The sequence below is a fragment of the Grampus griseus genome, assembly GCF_964374135.1.
Source record: "Grampus griseus genome assembly, chromosome: 1".
Lineage (NCBI taxonomy): Eukaryota > Metazoa > Chordata > Mammalia > Artiodactyla > Delphinidae > Grampus > Grampus griseus.
Window position 1 is genome coordinate 76,490,198 of NC_139017.1, and position 19,423 is coordinate 76,509,620.

Consider the following 19,423-nt stretch of genomic DNA (forward strand, 5'->3'; position numbering starts at 1 on the left):
CCATTTCTCCCCCTACCCCTCAGCAGATACTCTTTAACTCATTTTTCCAATCTGTTCTTTTTAGCTAATGTGCTTATTATATAAGAAAGAAGTTATTAGACATAAACTACCTTCATTCTACTATAAATATTTACATCTGTAATCATCCTTCCAACTTGCCCCCCTCAGAACAAGATGGTGTCCGAAGCTAAGACTTCTCTACCTGTGCTTTTGATCTAATTTCCCTTCTACCTCCTCCAAAATCTTGTTCCATTTCCTGTCCTCTTATCTCTCGTATCTTCAATCTTTCCTCCTTTGCTGGTTCTTTCCTTTCAGTTTCAAGTCTCTTTCCTAAGAAAAAGTCTGTCCTTGGCCTTGAGTTTACATCTAGTTACCAATCCTCTCTATCTACCCCTTAATAGCCAAGCTTCTTTCACCTCCATTTATTCTTCAATTGGCTGCAATTCAGCTTTTAACCCATTCTTCTTCACCAATGAAAAGTATTTTCATTAATAATTGTAATGACAATAGAATAGGTAACACTCACCAAGCACCTGTTATATAACAGGTACTGTTTTAAGTATTCTACTTACAATTAATTTAATCCTCATAACAACCCTATGAGGTGGATATTATTGAATATCACATTTTACAGATGAGGAAATGGAGGCACAGAGAGGTCAAGTAACTTAGTCAAGGCCACACAGCTAACAAGGGGCAGAGTCAGGATCAAAACCCAAACAGTCTAGCTCTAGAGCTTGGACTCTTAGCCATTATTATAATATGGTCACAGATTTTCTTCTGGTTGCAAAATTCAACAACATTTTCCAATCCTTGTTTTATTTAATCATTTATGGCACTGAATCATTCCTATTTAAAATTATTTTCCTTTCTTGGCTTTCATACCACAATTTCCCTTGGTTTTCCCATTTCCTTCTCTACTTGCTTTTTCTTGGTTTTTTTTTTTTTTGCTCTGCATGGGCCAGAATTCCTTCTTTCATTTCTGTCTATATATTTTCCTTGGGTGATCTTGCCTGTTTCCCCAGTCTCACCTAATGGCATTTAGCTGACGTCTAACTTTTCAGATTCCTGAAATTATCTCCAAGAGGACAGATAAATCCATACCTTTTTCCTAAGTTCCTGACTTGTGTATCCAATTACCTACTGAATATCACTTAGATGCACACAGGCAAATCAAATTCAACATATTCGAAACTAAAATTATCTTCCTTCTTCTGTATTACTTATCTCAGCAAATGACATCACCAGCTATCTAGTCACCCAAATAAAAAATCTATACCACTAGTCTCCATTCTGTCTCTTACTCACTCTTGAATACACCAGTCTTTTTTTACCTTAGGGCTTTACATGATGTTTCCTGTGCCTTCCTGCTGGGTCTACCTTTGATCTTGTCCTTTAAATCTCAGCTTGAATACCACCTCCTCAGAAAGGTTGACGCTAAGGCCTTGCATTAAATTTGATATCCTTATCTGCATTATTCTCTATCATAGCAACCTGTTTGCTCCGTGATGATAATAATCACAATTGGCAACTATGTGTTTATATATTTACTATATATTTACTATGTGTATATATATTTGATATTTATAACTCAAAATTGATTTTTTTCAAATTAGAAAATTATAAACAACACTTTCCCTCTCCCCACCACATATACACTCACCATGTTTTGGGCTGAGAATGGGAAATGGATCTCCTAGTTTCCAGAAGAAATACATAAAGGTCAACCATAAGAGACAGGAAAAAAGCAGTCGCTGTTTATGCACTAAGAAAGAGGAGACAAGGTGAAATAGATATATGATAAAGAGCTTTCTCTACATAAGTTTATGGGATCATTCTAATTAATATTTGGTTGGCTTGCTCACTTGGCAAATGAATGATGGAACAATATAAGTTTTAGAAATTGTTTTCTAAACCTCTTACCATCATAAGAGAAATTTGGCTGAAATTAAGATGTGGGTTGAGTTAGGGGAGACATTTCTTTTTTTTTAAGAATGCAAGAATTCTTGGGTTTCCCTGGTGGCGCAGTGGTTAAGAATCTGCCTGCCAATGCAGGAGACACGGGCTTGAGCCCTGGTCCAGGAAGATCCCACATGCTGTGAAGCAACTAAGCCTGTGTGCCACAACTACTGAGCCTGTGCTCTAGAGCCCATGAGCCACAACTACTGAGCCCTTGCGCTGCAGCTACTGAAGCCCGCACGCCCTAGAGTCTGTGCTCTGCAACAAGGGAAGCCACCGCACTGAGAAGCCCCTGCACCACAACAAAGAGTAGCCCTCTCTCCCCGCAACTAGAGAAAGCCTGCGTGCAGCAATGAGGACCCAATGCAGCCAAAAATAAATAAATAAATAAATTAAAGAAAAAGAATGCAAGAAGTCTTTTAAAATGACAGTTAAAGGGGGGAAAAAGGTCATTTTCTGATAAAGTACTAATAACAATTCCCAGTACAAATCAGAAAGTACAAATAGTACCCTGCATTGGAAAAATGAAAGGAAAGATATTATAGTAGAAACAAATAAAGCTGTGGCAGGACAAATAACCTAATCATTCATTCAGTATTTATTTTGTACCAATTTTTTTTTTTTTTTTTTTTTTTTTGTGGTACGTGGGCCTCTCACTGTTGTGGCCTCTCCCATTGTGGAGCACAGGCTCCAGACGCGCAGGCTCAGCGGCCATGGCTCATGGGCCTAGCCGCTCCGCGGCATGTGGGATCTTCCCAGACCAGGGCACGAACCCGTGTCCCCTGCATCGGCAGGCGAACTCTCAACCACTGTGCCACGAGGGAAGCCCCTTGTACCAATCTTTTAAAGATGCTGTGTATGAGGTGCCCTCAAACAACAGTAGCTACTGAAAGTAATATAGAAATGAAACTCTCTACACCCTCAATCCCTAAGAATACTCATCTTATGTGCTGACACGAGGGTAAAATACTCACATAGTCGGATGTTGCTCACAATAAAATAGCCAATGTAAAAAGGCACCATGAAAACCAGGATCAACAGAATTACACACAGGTTCATTTTCCAGTGAAAATAACGGGAGCTGAAACAAATGTCAAAGAATATCACTAAGAGGGGAAGAGGGCAGCTACTTTCACTCTCTTTAGTCTTCCAAAGGATCTCTTGCTCTTTGAACTCAATACTGAATATATCCCATCTAATTAGTCAACTAGGTTGTTACTATCTGCTCATTTATAGAGATTAAAAATTACAAAGTTCTGAAAGGTATATATGGCCATCTTAACCTCCTAAGAATTTTACTTATTAAATTGAGACTGTTAATGCTCTAGTCATATTCATAGACAATGTATAATAACATTTACCAATATATATTATTGGTAGAATGACTTGTTTCACTTACCACTGGGAGTCCTATTTCAATATGAGTTAAAAGAAAATAAATGTTAATATGTGTTATAAAGACACATAAATACTTCTTCTGTACTCTCAGTATAAACATCTGATTTGCATGACCACTTTTACTACTGCTTATAAAATATATTTTACTTATTGATTAAAATATTTTAGGACTTCTTTTTATAACAATTTATTGAGACATAATTCACATGTTTAAAGTGTACAATATAATGGTTTTTAGTATAGTCACATCATTGTGCAACCATCACTACAATCAATTTTAGAACATTTTTCTCACTCCATGATGAAACCCAGTACCCATTAGCAATCACTCCCCTTTCCTTTCAACCTCCCCAGCCCTAGGAAACCACCAATATACTCTCTGTCTCTATGGACTTACATATTCTGGACATCTCATATATGTGGAATCATGTAATATGTGATCTTTTGTGACTGACTTCTTTAACTTAGCATAATGTTTTCAAGGTTCAACAATGTGTAGCATCTATTGATACTTCATTCCTTTTTATGGCTGAATAATATTCATACTATTATATGAATATACCACATCTTGTTTATCCATTCATTAGTTGGTGAACATTTGGGTTGTTCTACTTTTTAGCTATTATAAATAGCAATGCTATAAATATTCACATAGGAGTTTTTTGTGTAGACATGTTTTAATTTCTCTTTAGGTATCTACCAGGGAGTGGAATTGCTGGGTCATATAATAACTATATTTAATTTTTTGAAGACTGCCATTATTTTGCAAAGTGGCTGTATCATTTACCTTTTACCCATAGCAAATGAGGGTTCCAATTTCTCCACAGCCTTGTCAACACTTGTTATTGTCTTTTTGGTTATAGCCATCCTAGTGGGTGTCAAGTGGTATTACATTGTGGTTTTGATTTGCATTTCCCTGATGGCTAAAGATGTTGAGCATCTTTTCATGTGTTTATTGTCCATTTGCATATCTTATTTGGAGAAATGCCTATTCAGATCCTTTGTCCATTTTTTAATTGTGATATTTGTCTTTTTATTATTGAGTTGTAAGAGTTCTTTATATATTCTAGATTGAGGTCCCATAGCAGATTCATGATTTACAAAAATTTTCTCCAATTTGTGGGATATCTGTTCACTTTCTCAATGGTGTCAAGTTTATTGATTTTAAACTTACTTAAAACTAGGCCTTGTTTCAAAAAAGGTTAAGTGGTTAAGTGGTTTATGAGTACATATAAAATACAGGATGATGAAATAAACTATAAGGAAATAAGAAAGGAAGGAAAAACAGTGGCAAAATATAGGTAGAATATCAGGGCAGGCCTGATGGTTATTATGAAAATGCTCACCATAAAGTTCTAGAAACTTGCTACAGGTGGGTCATAAATTTAGCTTTACGTTTTCTAATAGTCAATGTAAAATAGAAAAATTGATCAGTTAGATAAATCATAGTGTATGTAAGAAAAACAAATTACATAAAGTAAGCATAATTACTACTGATTTATTATTACTGAATTATTACCACGATCATATTGAAATTTCTCCAAAGATTTCATAAAGAAGAAAATATGAGGGCAATTAACAATGTTCTTCACAACATCCTTTCAAGAGAAACACTGATGAGTTTCAGAGGGCTATTTCTTCTGCTTACTCCTTAGTGTAGATGGCAGGAATCATAAAATAAAGAGCTATTCAGTAAAGGCTACCCTACAGAGAGCCAATACCATTTGGTTTAGATAAACTGACAGCTTTTGCTCATCTGGATTACCCACTTTTGAGCATATGGAGAAACAAACAATATGCACATCCTCCAGGCAATCATACTTAGTATTTCAGCTAAGTTTCTGAAAGATATTGGGAGGCAGTGGGTTTGAAATGACACGTGTAATCCATATTGCCAATTAAAAGCAAACCATATATTTTAACTGTCATTTGAGCTGAGGGTAAAATGACATTCTCTTGAGAAAATTAAGGATACCAACAAGATTACATATTTGAATAGGAGGCTATACCACTTCTGTTTAGAGAGGAGCCAAAAGAATACTCTTGGTCAGGTCCAAGATTTTCCTTTGAAAAGTATTCTGAATAGTCAATGCACAGGTAATAATATATGATCACGGTCCATAATTCTGTTACATAGTAGGACCAAATGTTAGTATGAAAAAATAGGTATAACTGAAGACATGTCTCAGCCTACCCAATCCCCCAAAAAAGCACCTAAAGAACGAGATTTTAGCAATGCTACTTCCATACTCTTTAAGATAAGCTATTTGAGGAATATAAATCCAAGTAACTGAGTGAGGTGTCTTACTATATGGGATTGTTAATTATAAATGAGTCAAAAGTTGGGGGACATCAGCTACCAAAAACAATAATTTTGGTTTTAGACTATCTGAGTCATAGTCCTTTCTACACTTCTTAGATCGCTACTTATGGCCAGCCAGGCACCTGTTTTTATAAATGAAGCTTTACTGGAACACAGTCACACCCATTTGACTACATATTGCCTGTGGCTGCTTTGGCTCTACAACAGCAGAGCTGAGTAGTTGCAATAGAAACGGTGTGGCCCACAAAGTCTAAAATATTTACTATCTGGCTCTTTACAGGAAAGGTTGCTGACCTCTGCTTAGATATCAGTAAAACTTCCAGGTTGTGATAATAAATTTTATTTTCTAGTTTTATCGAGAAATAACTAACATAGACCACTGTATAAGCTTAAGGTGTCTAGAATGATGGTTTGACTTACACATGCTGCGAAATTATTACAAAAGGTTTAGTTAACATCATTCTCTCGTATAGATACAAAAAAAAAATCTCCTTGTGTTGAGATCTCTTAGGATTTACTCTCTTAAATTTCCTATATATCACACAGCAGTGTGCTAGAACTTATTTACCTTATAACTGGAAATTTGTACCTTTTGACCACCTTCCTCCAATTCCCCCTCCTCAAACACCCCGCCTCTCGCAACTACCAATCTGATCTCTTTTTCTATGAGTTTGGTGTTCTTATTTTTGTTTTTAGGTTCCACATATAAGTGAAATCATACGGTATTTGTCTTTCTCTGTCTGACTTATTTCACTTAGCATAATGCCTTCAAGGTCCATCTGTGTTATCACAAATGGTAGGATTTCTTCATTTTTTGTGATTGAATAATATTCCATTGTATATACATTCCACACTTTATCCATTCAACCTTTGATGGACACTTAGGTTTTTTCCATATCTTGGCTATTGTAAATAATGTTGTTATGAACATGGGGTGCAGATACTCTTTCGAGTCAGTGTTTTAATTTCCTTTGGATATATTTCCAGAAGTGGAATTGCTGGATCATATGGTAGTTCTATTTTCAGTTTTTTGAGGAGCCTCCACACTGTTTTCCATGGTGGCTATATCAATTTACAATCCCATCAGCAGTGCACAAGGGTTCCCTTTTCTCCACATCCACACCACTATTTGTTATCTTTTGTCTTTTTTTAATTTTTTGAAAAATTTATTTATTTATTTATTTTGGCTGTGTTGGGTCTTTGCTGCTGCGTGTGGGCTTTCTCTAGTTGTGGTGAGAGGGGGCTACTCTTCATTGCAGTGCGTGGACTTCTCATTGCAGTGGCTTCTCTTGTTGCGGAGCATGGGCTCTAGGCACACAGGCTTCAGTAGTTGTGGCGTGCAGGCTCATTAGTTGTGGCTCACAGGCTCTAGAGCGCAGGCTCAGTAGTTGTGGCGCACTGGCTTAGTTGCTCCATGGCATGTGGGATCTTCCTAGACCAGGGCTCAAACCCGTGTCCCCTGTATTGGCAGGCGGATTCTTAACCACTGTACCACCAGGGAAGCCCTCTTTTGTCTTTTTGATGTAGCCACTCTAACGGATCTGAGGTGTGGTTTTACTGTTTTCATTGTGATTTTAATTTGCATCTCCCTAATGACTGGTAACGTTGAGCATTTTCTCATGTACCTGTTGGCCTGTAAATCTTCTTTGGAAAAATGTCTATTCAGGTCCTTTGCCCATTTTTAAATTGGATTATTTGGTTTTCTTGCTATTGAGTTATATGAGTCGTTTATATGCTTTGGATATTAACCCCATATCAGACACATTTTTTCAGGTATGGGATCCCAGTAAATCTTGCACCATAAAGAAAGTAACATAGGTCTCTTTAAGAGGATAGCGAATTAGTACTCTTACTCACCTGCTATTCAATACTCCTAAGATTTCAAAGATGATGAGCTCAAACATGGTGCAAGAAAATGCAAAAGTCACAGAGAAGATCACCTGTACCACATACTGACGCACCTGTTAAAAGTCAAATAGAGACTAAAAGTCATTGCCTTATGTGAAATATTGAGTTGATAACCTTCTGGTTACAAGTCAGAAAACTTATGTTAAGGAAATTCTCAAGTTATTAGAAACAGGGCCATGACAGTAACTAGTCTGGAGCTAAAGGAATAGATGAAAGTAGGTAGTACTTCTAATTCATGGGTCACTATTATCATCCTCCTCCTGTGGATGAAAAATTTAAAGCACAAGAAGATGAAGTGACAGGGTCAGAAGTAGCATTTAGAATTCCTGATGCACACTGACAAAAAAAATTACAGATTTATATATACAGGTTAGTGCTAAAAGGGTTACTTCAACATTCTGCAGACCTTGAACCAGTTTTAGAACCTTCCCTAGGAGGCCTTAAAGTATTGAGCAGAACAGAATCTCTGGAATTCTGGGCTATTTCAGACAATAACTCAAACTCCCTGGGGAAGTTTAATGGAGAACATACTAGAAATGACCCCAGATAGTCCATAACCATTGAGCTTATTACTAAATGAGAAAGATTAATTAGGAAATGTCCAGTGTAGGCTGTTGTCTTTCTGAATTCAAGGCTTAAGATACGAATTGAACCAACCTTAGAATTTGGTATTAACTTAGGATGTACGATTGGTAATTAACACTGAAGGCCAGATACCAAATGAATGAGCACATTTATGAGACATTATAAGTTAAATTCTCTCCCAAAGAATAACTGTCTGCTATTGGTATATATACTGATATGACTAAGGCGTGATATTTCTTGATCCTGGCTCCTGGGCTATACACGATTTGCCTAAAAAAAAAAAAAAAAAAATCAACTAAGCTTGATTATATTCTCCAATTTAAGAATTATATAGTGGCACAAACTTCCCATCTTGGGAGTAAACGTGATTTTTCTTTTTTTTTCTTGACCATCACAGGTCATGGAAGTTCAAGCATAACTCATTTTGTTTTTAATTGAAGTATAGCTGATTTACAATGTTTCATGTGTACAGCTGATTCAGATATATATATATATATATTTATATATATATATACGTTTTCAGATTCCTTTCCATTATAGGTTATTACAAGATACTGACTACAGTTCCCTGTGCTCTACAGTAGGTCCTTGTTGTTTATCTACTTTATATATAGTAGTGTGTATGTCTGTTAAAACCAAACTCCCAGTTTACCCCCCCCAATCCCCCACTTTCCCCTGTGGTAACCGTGAGTTTGTTTTCTACGTCTGTGAGTCTACTTCTGTTTTGTAAATAAGTTCACTTGTATCATTTTCTTTAGATTTCACATATAAGTGATATCATATGATATTTGTCTTTCTCGAACATGATTTTTCTTTAATGGAGGTATTTTTCTTGTCTCATTTAAAACAATCTAAATTCATATAATATTAGCATAATCAAAATGATCTCTTCTCACCTCGTAGTCCTTAAACAGTTGTCGCATGAAAAAAAGCCACCCAAATCCAAAGAAAAATATCTGGGGGAGAAAGAAGATAGAAGGTCAATATACATAATCTTTTGAGAAATGTCTTCTACAGACTATTTTACGATAAAAGGTCGCCTAACTAAATAGCTTATTTCAGAGATTAAAGACAACATCCACCCATATAAGATCTACTTATTAAAGTCCTCAACACTGGGACTAGATGTTAAAAGGCTCTTCAATTTTTGAAATTATCCTTGTTTAAGTTAGACAAAAAATTAAAGTATATATTTTTCCTGTAATCTTATGATAGTCATTTTATGAGCCACAGAAATTAGCAAATAAAAAAGGAGTCACTGAAACTTGCTTCTTACAGATGATACTTGCTTACAAGTATTTAGAAAAACAAAACAACTTCAAGGAAAAGGAGTTATTTTTAAGATTTTTTTAAAAAAAGGAAAGTAGTGGGGCTTCCCTGGTGGCACAATGGTTGAGAGTCCACCTGCCGATGCAGGGGACGCGGGTTCGTGCCCCGGTCCGGGAGGATCCCACATGCCGCGGAGCGGATAGACCCGTGAGCCATGGCCGCTGAGCCTGCGCGTCCGGAGCCTGTGCTCTGCAAACAACAGTGAGAGGCCCACGTACCGCAAAAAAAAAAAGGAAAGTAGTAGACAGAGTGATATTTTCTATATGTTTTCCTTCATGGACCTTTCTCTGATTCTCCACCGTCTTGCCTAATCCACTAAAGTGGTTTCCATCTCAGTATAAAGCCAAAAGATTGCAGGATCTCACGTTGTCAGTTTTGGTTCAAGCTGGCATCAGAGACAGTAGCCACATGACAGCTCTGTTCAGCTTTCTAAAGCTCATTTGTTTTCCACTGGTAAATAGAACTTTCTCTACATACACACACTCTGACACAACTCCTCTTTTCTTCTTATATTGGCTAGGAACTTTATTGAAGAATAACATTTTTTTAAAAAATTATAGTTGCTTTACAATGGTGTGTTAGTTTCTGGTGTACAGCAAAATGGTTCAGTTACACATATATATACATATTCTTTTTCATATTCTTTTCCATTATGGCTTATTACAGAATATTGAATATGGTTCCTTGTGCTATCCAGTAGGACCTTGTTTATTTTATATATATAGTAGTTTGTATCTGTTAATCCCAAACTCCTAATTTATCCCTCCCCCACCCCTTTTCCCCTTTGGTAACCATAAATTTGTTTTCTATGTCTGTGAGTCTGTTTCTGTTTCATAAAAAAGTTCATTTGCATAATATTTTAGATTCCACATATAAGTGATATCATATGGTATTTGTCTTTCTCTTTCTGACTTACTTCACTTAGTATGATAATCTCTAGGCCCATCCACTTTGCTGCAAATGGCATTATTTCAGTAAAAAAAAATCTTTTATGCCTTCCCACTGACTTTAGGAGCAAGTGTGAACTTTTGAGCATGGTTTAGCAGACTCCTCCTCCTCTTGTTGTGTCCCTCCTACCCACCAAATTCATATTTTCAGCCACATGGAACTGCTTTTGCTTCTTTAGATACAACATTCTTTCATACCAAGACCTTGGCAGATGTTATCCTCTGATGGGAACTTCTCTCCAGTCCCCTCCCTACTTATCCTACAGATAGCAACTTAATTATTACTACCTCTTGAAGGCCTTCTCTGGTCTCCCAAATACAGGTAACTTGCTCTTTTTATATAATCCTATTCTACCCTGTATTTCCCTTACAAAAGCACTCACCACACAGTTTTTTAATGTCTAATTTAAATACACGCTTTTTTTTTTTTTTTTTTTTTGCGGTACGCGGGCCTCTCCCGCTGCGGAGCACAGGCTCCGGACGCGCAGGCTCAGCGGTCATGGCTCATGGGCCCAGCTGCTCCGCGACATGTGGGATCCTCCTGCACCGGGGCACGAACCCGTGTTCCCTGCATCGGCAGGCGGACTCCCAACCACTGCACCACCAGGAAAGCCCAAATACATGCTTTTTAAAAAGGCATTAGACTGTAAGTTCTGTGAGGATAAGGATCATGTTTGTCTTGTTAATCTTTGTATCTTCAGCACCCAGCACAATGCCTGGCACATAGCAGGCTCTCCATAAATGTTTGCTGAATGGATAAATGGTCCACAGTGAAAGATGTTTTGTTCTTCAGGAACATTCAATCTCAATTTTTTGGTAATAACTTCTATGTGCTGTGCTAGGTGCTGGGGACAAAAAGATGAGTAAGATAGTTACTACCTCAAGGAGGTATAGTATAGTGGCAAAGACACTAAATAATCATAATGTGAGACATGCACATGATATTGTAAAAGAATATGAAAGAGGGAAACTAAACCAATCTGGCAGGGGGTTAGGACACATTTTTCTGGGGATGATAATACCTTAGATGAAGGAGGATTTAATTTAGGGTTAAAACCTGATATCATGTGCAAATTTGGGAGTTATATGCTATATGCATTTCTCTAGAGAGAGGTTCCAAGGTATTCACCACACACTCAAAGGTTTCCACCATCCCTAAAATATTAAACAAACAAACACTCTTAAAAGATGAAAAAGAATTAGGCAGGTAAAAGACAGGTAGTGGGGGTAGAAGGACAGGGCTTTCTTTTCAGACAGCAAAGAGCATGAGTAAAGGCACAAAGGTAAGAAATATTGGGTTGGCCCAGAAGTTCGTGCGGGTTTTTCCATAAGATGTTATGTTACGGAAAGACCTGAACGAACTTTTGGGCCAACCCGATAGTACGGTATATACTGGTAACTACACACGGTTTGGTGCTGCTGGAAGATAAAATTCAAAGAAAGAAGTGGTTAAAAATAAGGCTAAGAGAGGAGGAACAGAAAACTAATGACTGAAAGCCCTGGAGGCCACTGTAAAGAGCTTGGATCATAGGCTGTAGGTGATGAGGAGTTATTTAAATACAGAAAAGACATGGCTGGGTTTATTTTGTATAGAGCATTATGGTAGCTATTTGAGGGAAACAACACTGTAGAAAAAGAAACATGATAGGAGGTTGTTGCAGCAGTCCCGATGAAAGATGATAAAGGCCTGAATTAAGACATCGGTGGTTAGAGAGGAGGCAACAGATCTGAGTACTTAGAAGGTAAAATCAGCAGGGAGGAATCAAAGGTGACTAGTTTGGGATACAGGATGAAGAGTGAGGCCACCCACTTTACACAAAGACTACTGCAAGAAAACAAAGGTTTGGGAATGAGGGTGGGAGATAGGACTATGATGGATTCACTTTTAGATGTGCTAAGTGCTTGAGGGCAATCCAGATTGACATAAAAGACAGATTAGGAAGGCAGGGCTGAGATGCACCTAAGAGCTGAAACCACCAAAGAATATGAGATCACCCAGGAATAGTATGTAGAGTGAAGAAGGCAATATGCCAGGAAGAAAACAGTAGAGGGAAGGAATGGGAAGAAGAGACCAGGAAGGAGACAGAGGAGGAATGGTCAGAGAAATAATAGGCACCAGGACACCGTGGTATCCTGAAACCAAGGAAATAGAGTTTAAAGGAGTGTTAAATGAAGCAGAGACGGGCAATAGAACCAGGACTGAAAATGCTCAAAGGACTTGGTAACTTGTAGGTCAACGCTGACCTTTGGAAAACAGTTTGAGTAGTGAGGTGGAGGCAGCAACCAGACTCTAGTGGGCTGGGGATGCCCGCGGCGGGGAGGGGGGCGGGTAAGGCAGTAGAGACAATAAGCACAAATCACCCAAGGGACAGTCAAGAATGAGACAGAGAGAAAACATTAGAGAGTAGCCCAAGGAAGCATGTGGGGTAAAGAGAAACATTTACAGGCCAAGGGGAAGAAAGCAGTAAAGAGATAAACAAATATGAGAAGGAACTGATAGAACACTGGAGGTGAGTTGATGATGTTATTAATTTATTATTATTAGCAACAGCTACCTTTTACTGACCATGTGGTATATTCCAGGAACTCTAAGTGCTTAGCCTTGCAATCTCATTAATCATGAAAAACAGATAAGGTAGGTTTGATTGTCTTCATTATAGAGAAGGCTGAGGCTTAACAGAAGTTAACCCACTTATAGTAAGTTTCGGAATCAGGATTCAAGCTGAAGTCTGGGTGGCTGACTCCAAAGCTTGTGCTTTTAACCACTTCCCAATAAGCTGCTCCATGATCAAAGGCACAGGTGGAAAACATTGCCTTAAACAGGAGTAAGGGGCACCTTATTTTCTCACATGGGAGGAAAGGAATTGGGAATGGTTGCGGATATAAATAACTGCTTAGATTAAGATATAGGAAATAGAAGGAGCTCATACCTCTTGGCCTCAGTTTTGTTGATAAAGTAGGAGGCAAGGTGGTCTGCTAAGAGTAGGAGAGGTGAAAATGGAAAAGGGAGCTTTGAAAAGAGTGATAAAGACTCAGAGAAATTATGAGGGGAAGGGAACAAGCAGCTGATTAAAGTCAAGAAAAAAAATGATTCAGTGAGCTAAGGGTGTCCATAAACTTATGGCATTGGCAATCTGCACAGTTGTATGATTTTCTACAGAAGACTTTGGGCCCGAGTTAGTAGTAGACAAACTATAGCAGTGATCCGAGCGTGGACTTTTATATGTAGGTAAAGAAACAAGAGGGTATGAGAAAGTAGCTTGGATCCATGAATCCAGACCGAGTAGAAAAGGAAGAGGGTGAATAGATTAGAAGAAAATACCCCTAGACTACCTGGGAGATCCTTTGGCTATTATAAATCATTACCAGGGGCTTCCCTGGTGGCGCAGTGGTTGAGAATCTGCCTGCTAATGCAGGGGACACAGGTTCGAGCCCTAGGTCTGGGAGGATCTCACATGCCGCGGAGCAACTAGGCCCGTGAGCCACAACTACTGAGCCTGCGCATCTGGAGCCTGTGCTCCGCAACAAGACAGGCCGTGATAGTGAGAGGCCCACGCATCGCGATGAAGAGTAGCCCCCGCTTGCCACAACTAGAGAAAGCCCTCGCACAGAAACGAAGACCCAACACAGCAAAAATAAATAAATTTAATAAACTCCTACCCCCAACATCTTAAAAAAAGAAAAACATTACCAGTGGAGACATTTAAATTTATAGTTTAGAGGCCATATTTAAATGACTTCTGAAGTCATGACTGCAGATGGAGAAGTTAGAAATTTAGGGAGTAGTGTATATGGTGGAGATGGATGAAAAAAGAATAAAATATTTCACTAAGAGCACTCTGAAATGGGATTTAGACAAGGAAAAGAAAACAAGTGAAATTGATAAGTCTATATGAGGGGGTGGGAAACGGAAGAAAAAGAGAAAGAGATACATACCTTTATATTTCATTGTGGGCTCCTTTCACATTGAAGAAACACTTAAAAAGAGTTTTATACAACTAATATAAAAAAATAGAGAATTCAAGAAGTCCAAGATTAATATGAATTCTGGCAAGATTACAGAGGATCTAAAAAGCATGCAAAAGGTAAAAGTGATTTCAAACATTTTTGCAAATAAAATAGAAAGTGCACAGCTCTTATTCAAAAAGAATATTTTTGAAATTGTGCAGAGTCTTGACCTTGGGACTTAAGAGTGTACTTTGGAACTGATAAGTCTTACGACTGTAGAGAAGGCTGAAGACAGAGGTTAGATAACAGTTGCTTTTACAAAAAATAACTCCTACATTGAAAATTAGCTACAGCTTTGAAAAAAATAGATGGCCATTGGCAGGACAGTTATTAAAGAACTGACAATAAAAGATCCCTTTCTTGGATCATTTATTTACACTTTTATTTATTTAACAAATATTTATTAGTGTCTAATACGTGCCAGGCCCTAGGGGTAGAATGGCAAACAAGAGAGCATGGGCACTGCCTTAAGGAATTTATAATCTACGGAGGAGATAGACAAGTAATTATGAAACAATGTGATAGTGCTGTTATAAGTGAAGCGGGCAAAGGGTACTAGGAAAACATGTATAGGGACATCTAGTCCAGTCTGGAAGAGGTTTTTTGGATATCCATGTTGAGATCTGAAGGCTGAATAGGAGTTAGCCAGGAGAAAAAAGTGGAGGGATATGGGGAAAAGGTCCAGAAAGAGAACAGACTGGTGGAAACCTGGAGGCATGGTAGCATGGCCAGGTTAAGGAACGAAAAGAAGTTTAGTAAGGCTAGTGTGTTATAAATTGAAGTGAGAAATGGTGAGGGCCAAGGCTGAAGTGAAGAGGTAAGAGCTGGGTCTCATCATAAGAGACCCCATAAGCCACATTAAGGATGTGAACTTTATCCTGTGACAATCTCTACACCAGGATGTTGCCTGAGGCAGACCAGCTTCAATATGTGACCTCTGATTTCAGATTTCGTTTCAAATAAATCTTTCAGTTCATACAAAACAGGAAAAATGAGGGGAAGGTGTTTCTAAGGTACTCACACCTCTCCAGAAAGGTGCTTTTTATTAAATATTTACTAGAACTACTATGTGCCAGAAACTGATCTAGATGCTGGGGAATACAGCAGAAACAAGACCGAGAGTATCCTGGACCTCATGGAGTTTACATCTAATGAACACAAACAAACAAGTGATAGATATGAAGAAGAAACTAAAACTGGGACATGAGACAGAAGGTGGTTGGAATGGAGGCTACCTTGACTGGGGGTAGGGCGTCAGGTAAAGCCTCCCCGAAGTGACATTTTTACTGATACCTAAATGATGATGAAGTAGCCACATAAATATATGGACAGAGAACAATTCCACACAAAGGATTCTTCGGGTCTTAATTCCTCACTTGTAAAGAGTAGGCTTGAGAATTAAATTTAATATTGCATGTGAATGCATGTGTGAAAGTTAAAGTATTATATGGCATACAAGATCAGAAAGCCACTTTCTTGGTTCAACTTGTCAATCAATTATATCCATGTTAAAAATGTTTATAACCATCTTAGTGTTATAATGTAATGCCAATTTCCTCACTGACATTCTTATTTTTATTCTGAGTGAAAAAAATGCTACTTAAATATTGTCATTTTTCTTGAGTTGGTACTAGGGCTAAAAATAACCCTGAGTTGTCATAAAGGGCAACAGGAAGCCTTGGAAAAGTTAGAAAAGCAAGAGAATTACATGTCCAGATTTTTGTACATTGATGTATTTGAATATTATGCAGCCAATAAAAACTATAGTTATGAAAACTTATAAAGAATGGTAATTTTAAAAACAAAAAATTTATCGTATCAGGATGTTCCTTTTTTCATGCTCTCTAAAATGTTTTAATAAAAGGATTTCAAGAAACAAGGACAATGCTCCACTCCGAAGACAGAAGCATTAGGATAAAGCAATACAAAAACAGAAAAAAAAACCCCCTAAGATTTAGTTTACTTTAAACCCCCAGAAGGAACTGTTTCTGTCATGTGCCACTTGAAAAAAAGGAACAATTAAGAAAGAATACTTTAAACTACTGGAAAAATGGGGGTGGGGTGGAGGGAAGATCAGTAATTAGGTAGTCTGAGCTTCTACAAATTTTATCAGTTGGCCAACAAATATTTATTGAGTGCTTGCACTTGGAGGGAGGATAGAGCTATGAAGAATTTATCTCAAAAAATAAATTCATAAACAAATACATAAATATCAGTGCTATGATAAATGCTGTGAAGAAAATAAAACAGAGTAACTCAATGAACTGACATGGCAAAAGCAAAAGGCTCACTAGATGAAGTTTCTATAGAGCAGGGACAAGTCTGTCTTATTTTAGGTTTGTATCCTCAGAACTTTATATAATGCTCGATAAAAGTTTGCTGACTGTACGAATGAATGAAGGTGGCCAATCGGGAAGGAAAGAGGGTTAGAAAAAGATCCGAAAGCGTGGGCAGCAAATAGAGGATGAAGGATGGAGGTGTTACTGTACAAACGAAACCTGATACTTATTAGATCTCTCAAGTGACGGCGGCAAATTTCTCCGCATCCGGATTCAGGATTTGACAGCTAAACCAGCAAAGCCCTCACGTGTCCCCAGGAGCCAGCAGGGATTGGCGAGTCACTCCCTCCGCGCCCGCACCACACTCTTCCCTAATCCATGAATCAGCGGCGCAGTCCAGAGCTTCGGCGCGCTTTGGGGGCAGCTTCCTTCTCACGGCACCCGCTCTGAGAGCTAAGGCCACCTGACCTCTCCCAAAAGTGAACGGAAAACCTGGGGGTGGGGTGGGGTGAGGAGGTATGGAGGCTGGGCGGGGGGCGCGGACCGCCGCAGGACGCCTCCTGACAGCTAGGTGGCAGGGAACCGGATGCAGCAAATCCCACACCCTCCCCGAGCTCTGGGCACGGGTGAGGCAGGCACTGGCCGCGGGCGAGAAGACCGAGACTCCGGGCCAGCCCGCATCGCTGAGGCCCGGAGGAGACGACTCGGGAAAGGGAGGCTGAGGAGTCCTGGGGCGGAACGCGGTGGCTCACCTGGGAGGTAATCATGATGCTGGAGTCGATCAGGAAACTCATGGCGAAGTATAAGGAGGGCTCGTACCTCCACTTCCCACTCCCCAAGGCCACGGCACGCTCTGACCACGGGCCCCCTCACACTGGCAGCTGTCGCCCGCGGGCCACTGCCAGGACCTCCGCTCGCCAGCCCGACGCCATCAAGCTGCGCCCCAGCCAGCCAATCAGCAGCTACGTCCAGCGTTTCCCGCCTCGGGCTAGGAGTGGGCGGGTGCTGAGGAGCTGAGGGCCAGGGGAGGGGCCAGGGAGGGGCCGCTCTGGGGGCGGGCCTTAATTAGAGGTGGCCTGGCTAAAAGGGGCGGGATACAACAATGTGGTCTGAAAATTCAAAGGCAGATGTATTGCAAGGTAGTATTTCCATTTCTGAGGCTAAAGGAGGTGGGGCCTGAGCTAACATTTTAAGTGGTAATTTTATTTTATAATGGTCATAGCTAATAAGATGAAGTTAATAATAATGATTATTATTATATTAAGTTAGACCATTAAAAAAAATGAGTTAGACCATAAATCAGGCATTGTGTTCTAGATGTTACAACTTATACTTGGCTCCACAAACAACTGCATAAAGAGGGAAGAGTGGAAAGGCAGGTTTTAGCAAATATAGCTAACCCAGTAAATTTCTGATGTGATAACAACAATAAAAGCACACCATCTTTAACAAGGGAGTGATCCATCTCATTGTACTTGATGCCCATCAGACCACACCTGGAGTATTGCATTCTTTTACCACGGTTTTAACAGGCAAGTAGATGTATTGGAGAATGCTCAGAGGTGAGCCACCAGATGAGGACAGATGAAAGGAATCGAAGAAAGAAGACTCAGGAACATTGACAGCTGTCTTCATTTGAAAGAATGGATAGACTTGATATGGCGCCAAGAGATATTTGTAGGGCAAAGGACTGGAAGTTAAATGAAGATAGATTTCATTCAAAACAAGGAATAATTCTTTAAGAGTCTGAAGATGAGTTATTTTAGGAAATAATCTCCCCCACCCCCTCCACCCATGTTGGAATTGCTCACATGTAGACTGAATCACTACTTTATCCATTCAATACTCATTGTGTGAAGGCTTAATGCACTGCTGTAGGGCTTATCCTTTCCCACCAGGACTCTACCTATTCCTTGTAGTCCCTGTAGTCTTGTCCTGAAGCCGGCTCCAGCTGAGGGCAATCACCCAGTGTGGGATTCAAGGCTGCAGTCAATACTGGAAGCACAGCCTTGAGTGGACCTGCATCTTCGACCAGAGTGCTTAGATTACTGCAATCTGAGTAACTGAGACTCAGATTTATTACACACAAGGGAATGTGTCTTTCTTTCTTAGACTTGAACTCCACTCATACTAAGCAGCCCAAACTACCTATCAGATGTCCAATCCCCAATCCCGAAGGCGAGGGAGCAGTGGAGGCAGCCCTACTAAGGGAGAGTCTTCAACCAGAGAACTTTGTGTCCCTGGCTACATCTATCAGGGAAGCAGTAGCATCTGTGTAGGCATATGATGAGTTAAGACTGTCATCTATCAAGACTGTGGGATAGTGCAGAATGCTGGGTTAGCCTATCAAGGCAAACAGTTTACCTTGGTGGCTTACTGGAGTGCATGGTGGGGATCAGGGTCTCAATGAATCTGGCAGCAGAAAAAGGTATGCAATCTCATTGGCCCCAGGGCCGTGTAAAACCCTGAAAGACACCATTCAGGATTCTCCCTATTGTTAACAACTGTGTCCAGGTCAAGGACAGGCATGGGTGACCCAAAGAACCACTGCCCCCTGCTTTTGATGGAATGTCTCCAGAAAACCTTCACACTAGATTAACGTCCAATTGACTGTCCTTTCAAAGCAGGTCTCTTTCCTGGTGGTGGTGGACTCCGTCACCAAGATGGCTTGTCCTCTTACCCTTACC

General features: G+C 39.4%; 1 protein-coding gene across 1 annotated transcript in view; it reads right to left on the reverse strand.

Moving 5' to 3' along the window:
- Nucleotides 1–17,620, reverse strand: part of GPR89A (G protein-coupled receptor 89A) — a 40,494-nt gene extending 22,874 nt beyond the window's left edge. Inside the window, exons 1-5 of the mRNA XM_082667925.1 lie at nt 17,489–17,620; nt 9,070–9,129; nt 7,538–7,641; nt 2,934–3,040; nt 1,664–1,765 (exon numbers count right to left, since the gene is read on the reverse strand). Coding sequence (XP_082524051.1) covers nt 1,664–1,765; nt 2,934–3,040; nt 7,538–7,641; nt 9,070–9,129; nt 17,489–17,530 — 415 coding nt within the window. The 5' untranslated portion in view covers nt 17,531–17,620. The remainder of the gene's footprint in view (nt 1–1,663; nt 1,766–2,933; nt 3,041–7,537; nt 7,642–9,069; nt 9,130–17,488) is intronic.
- Nucleotides 17,621–19,423: the final 1,803 nt, after the last annotated feature.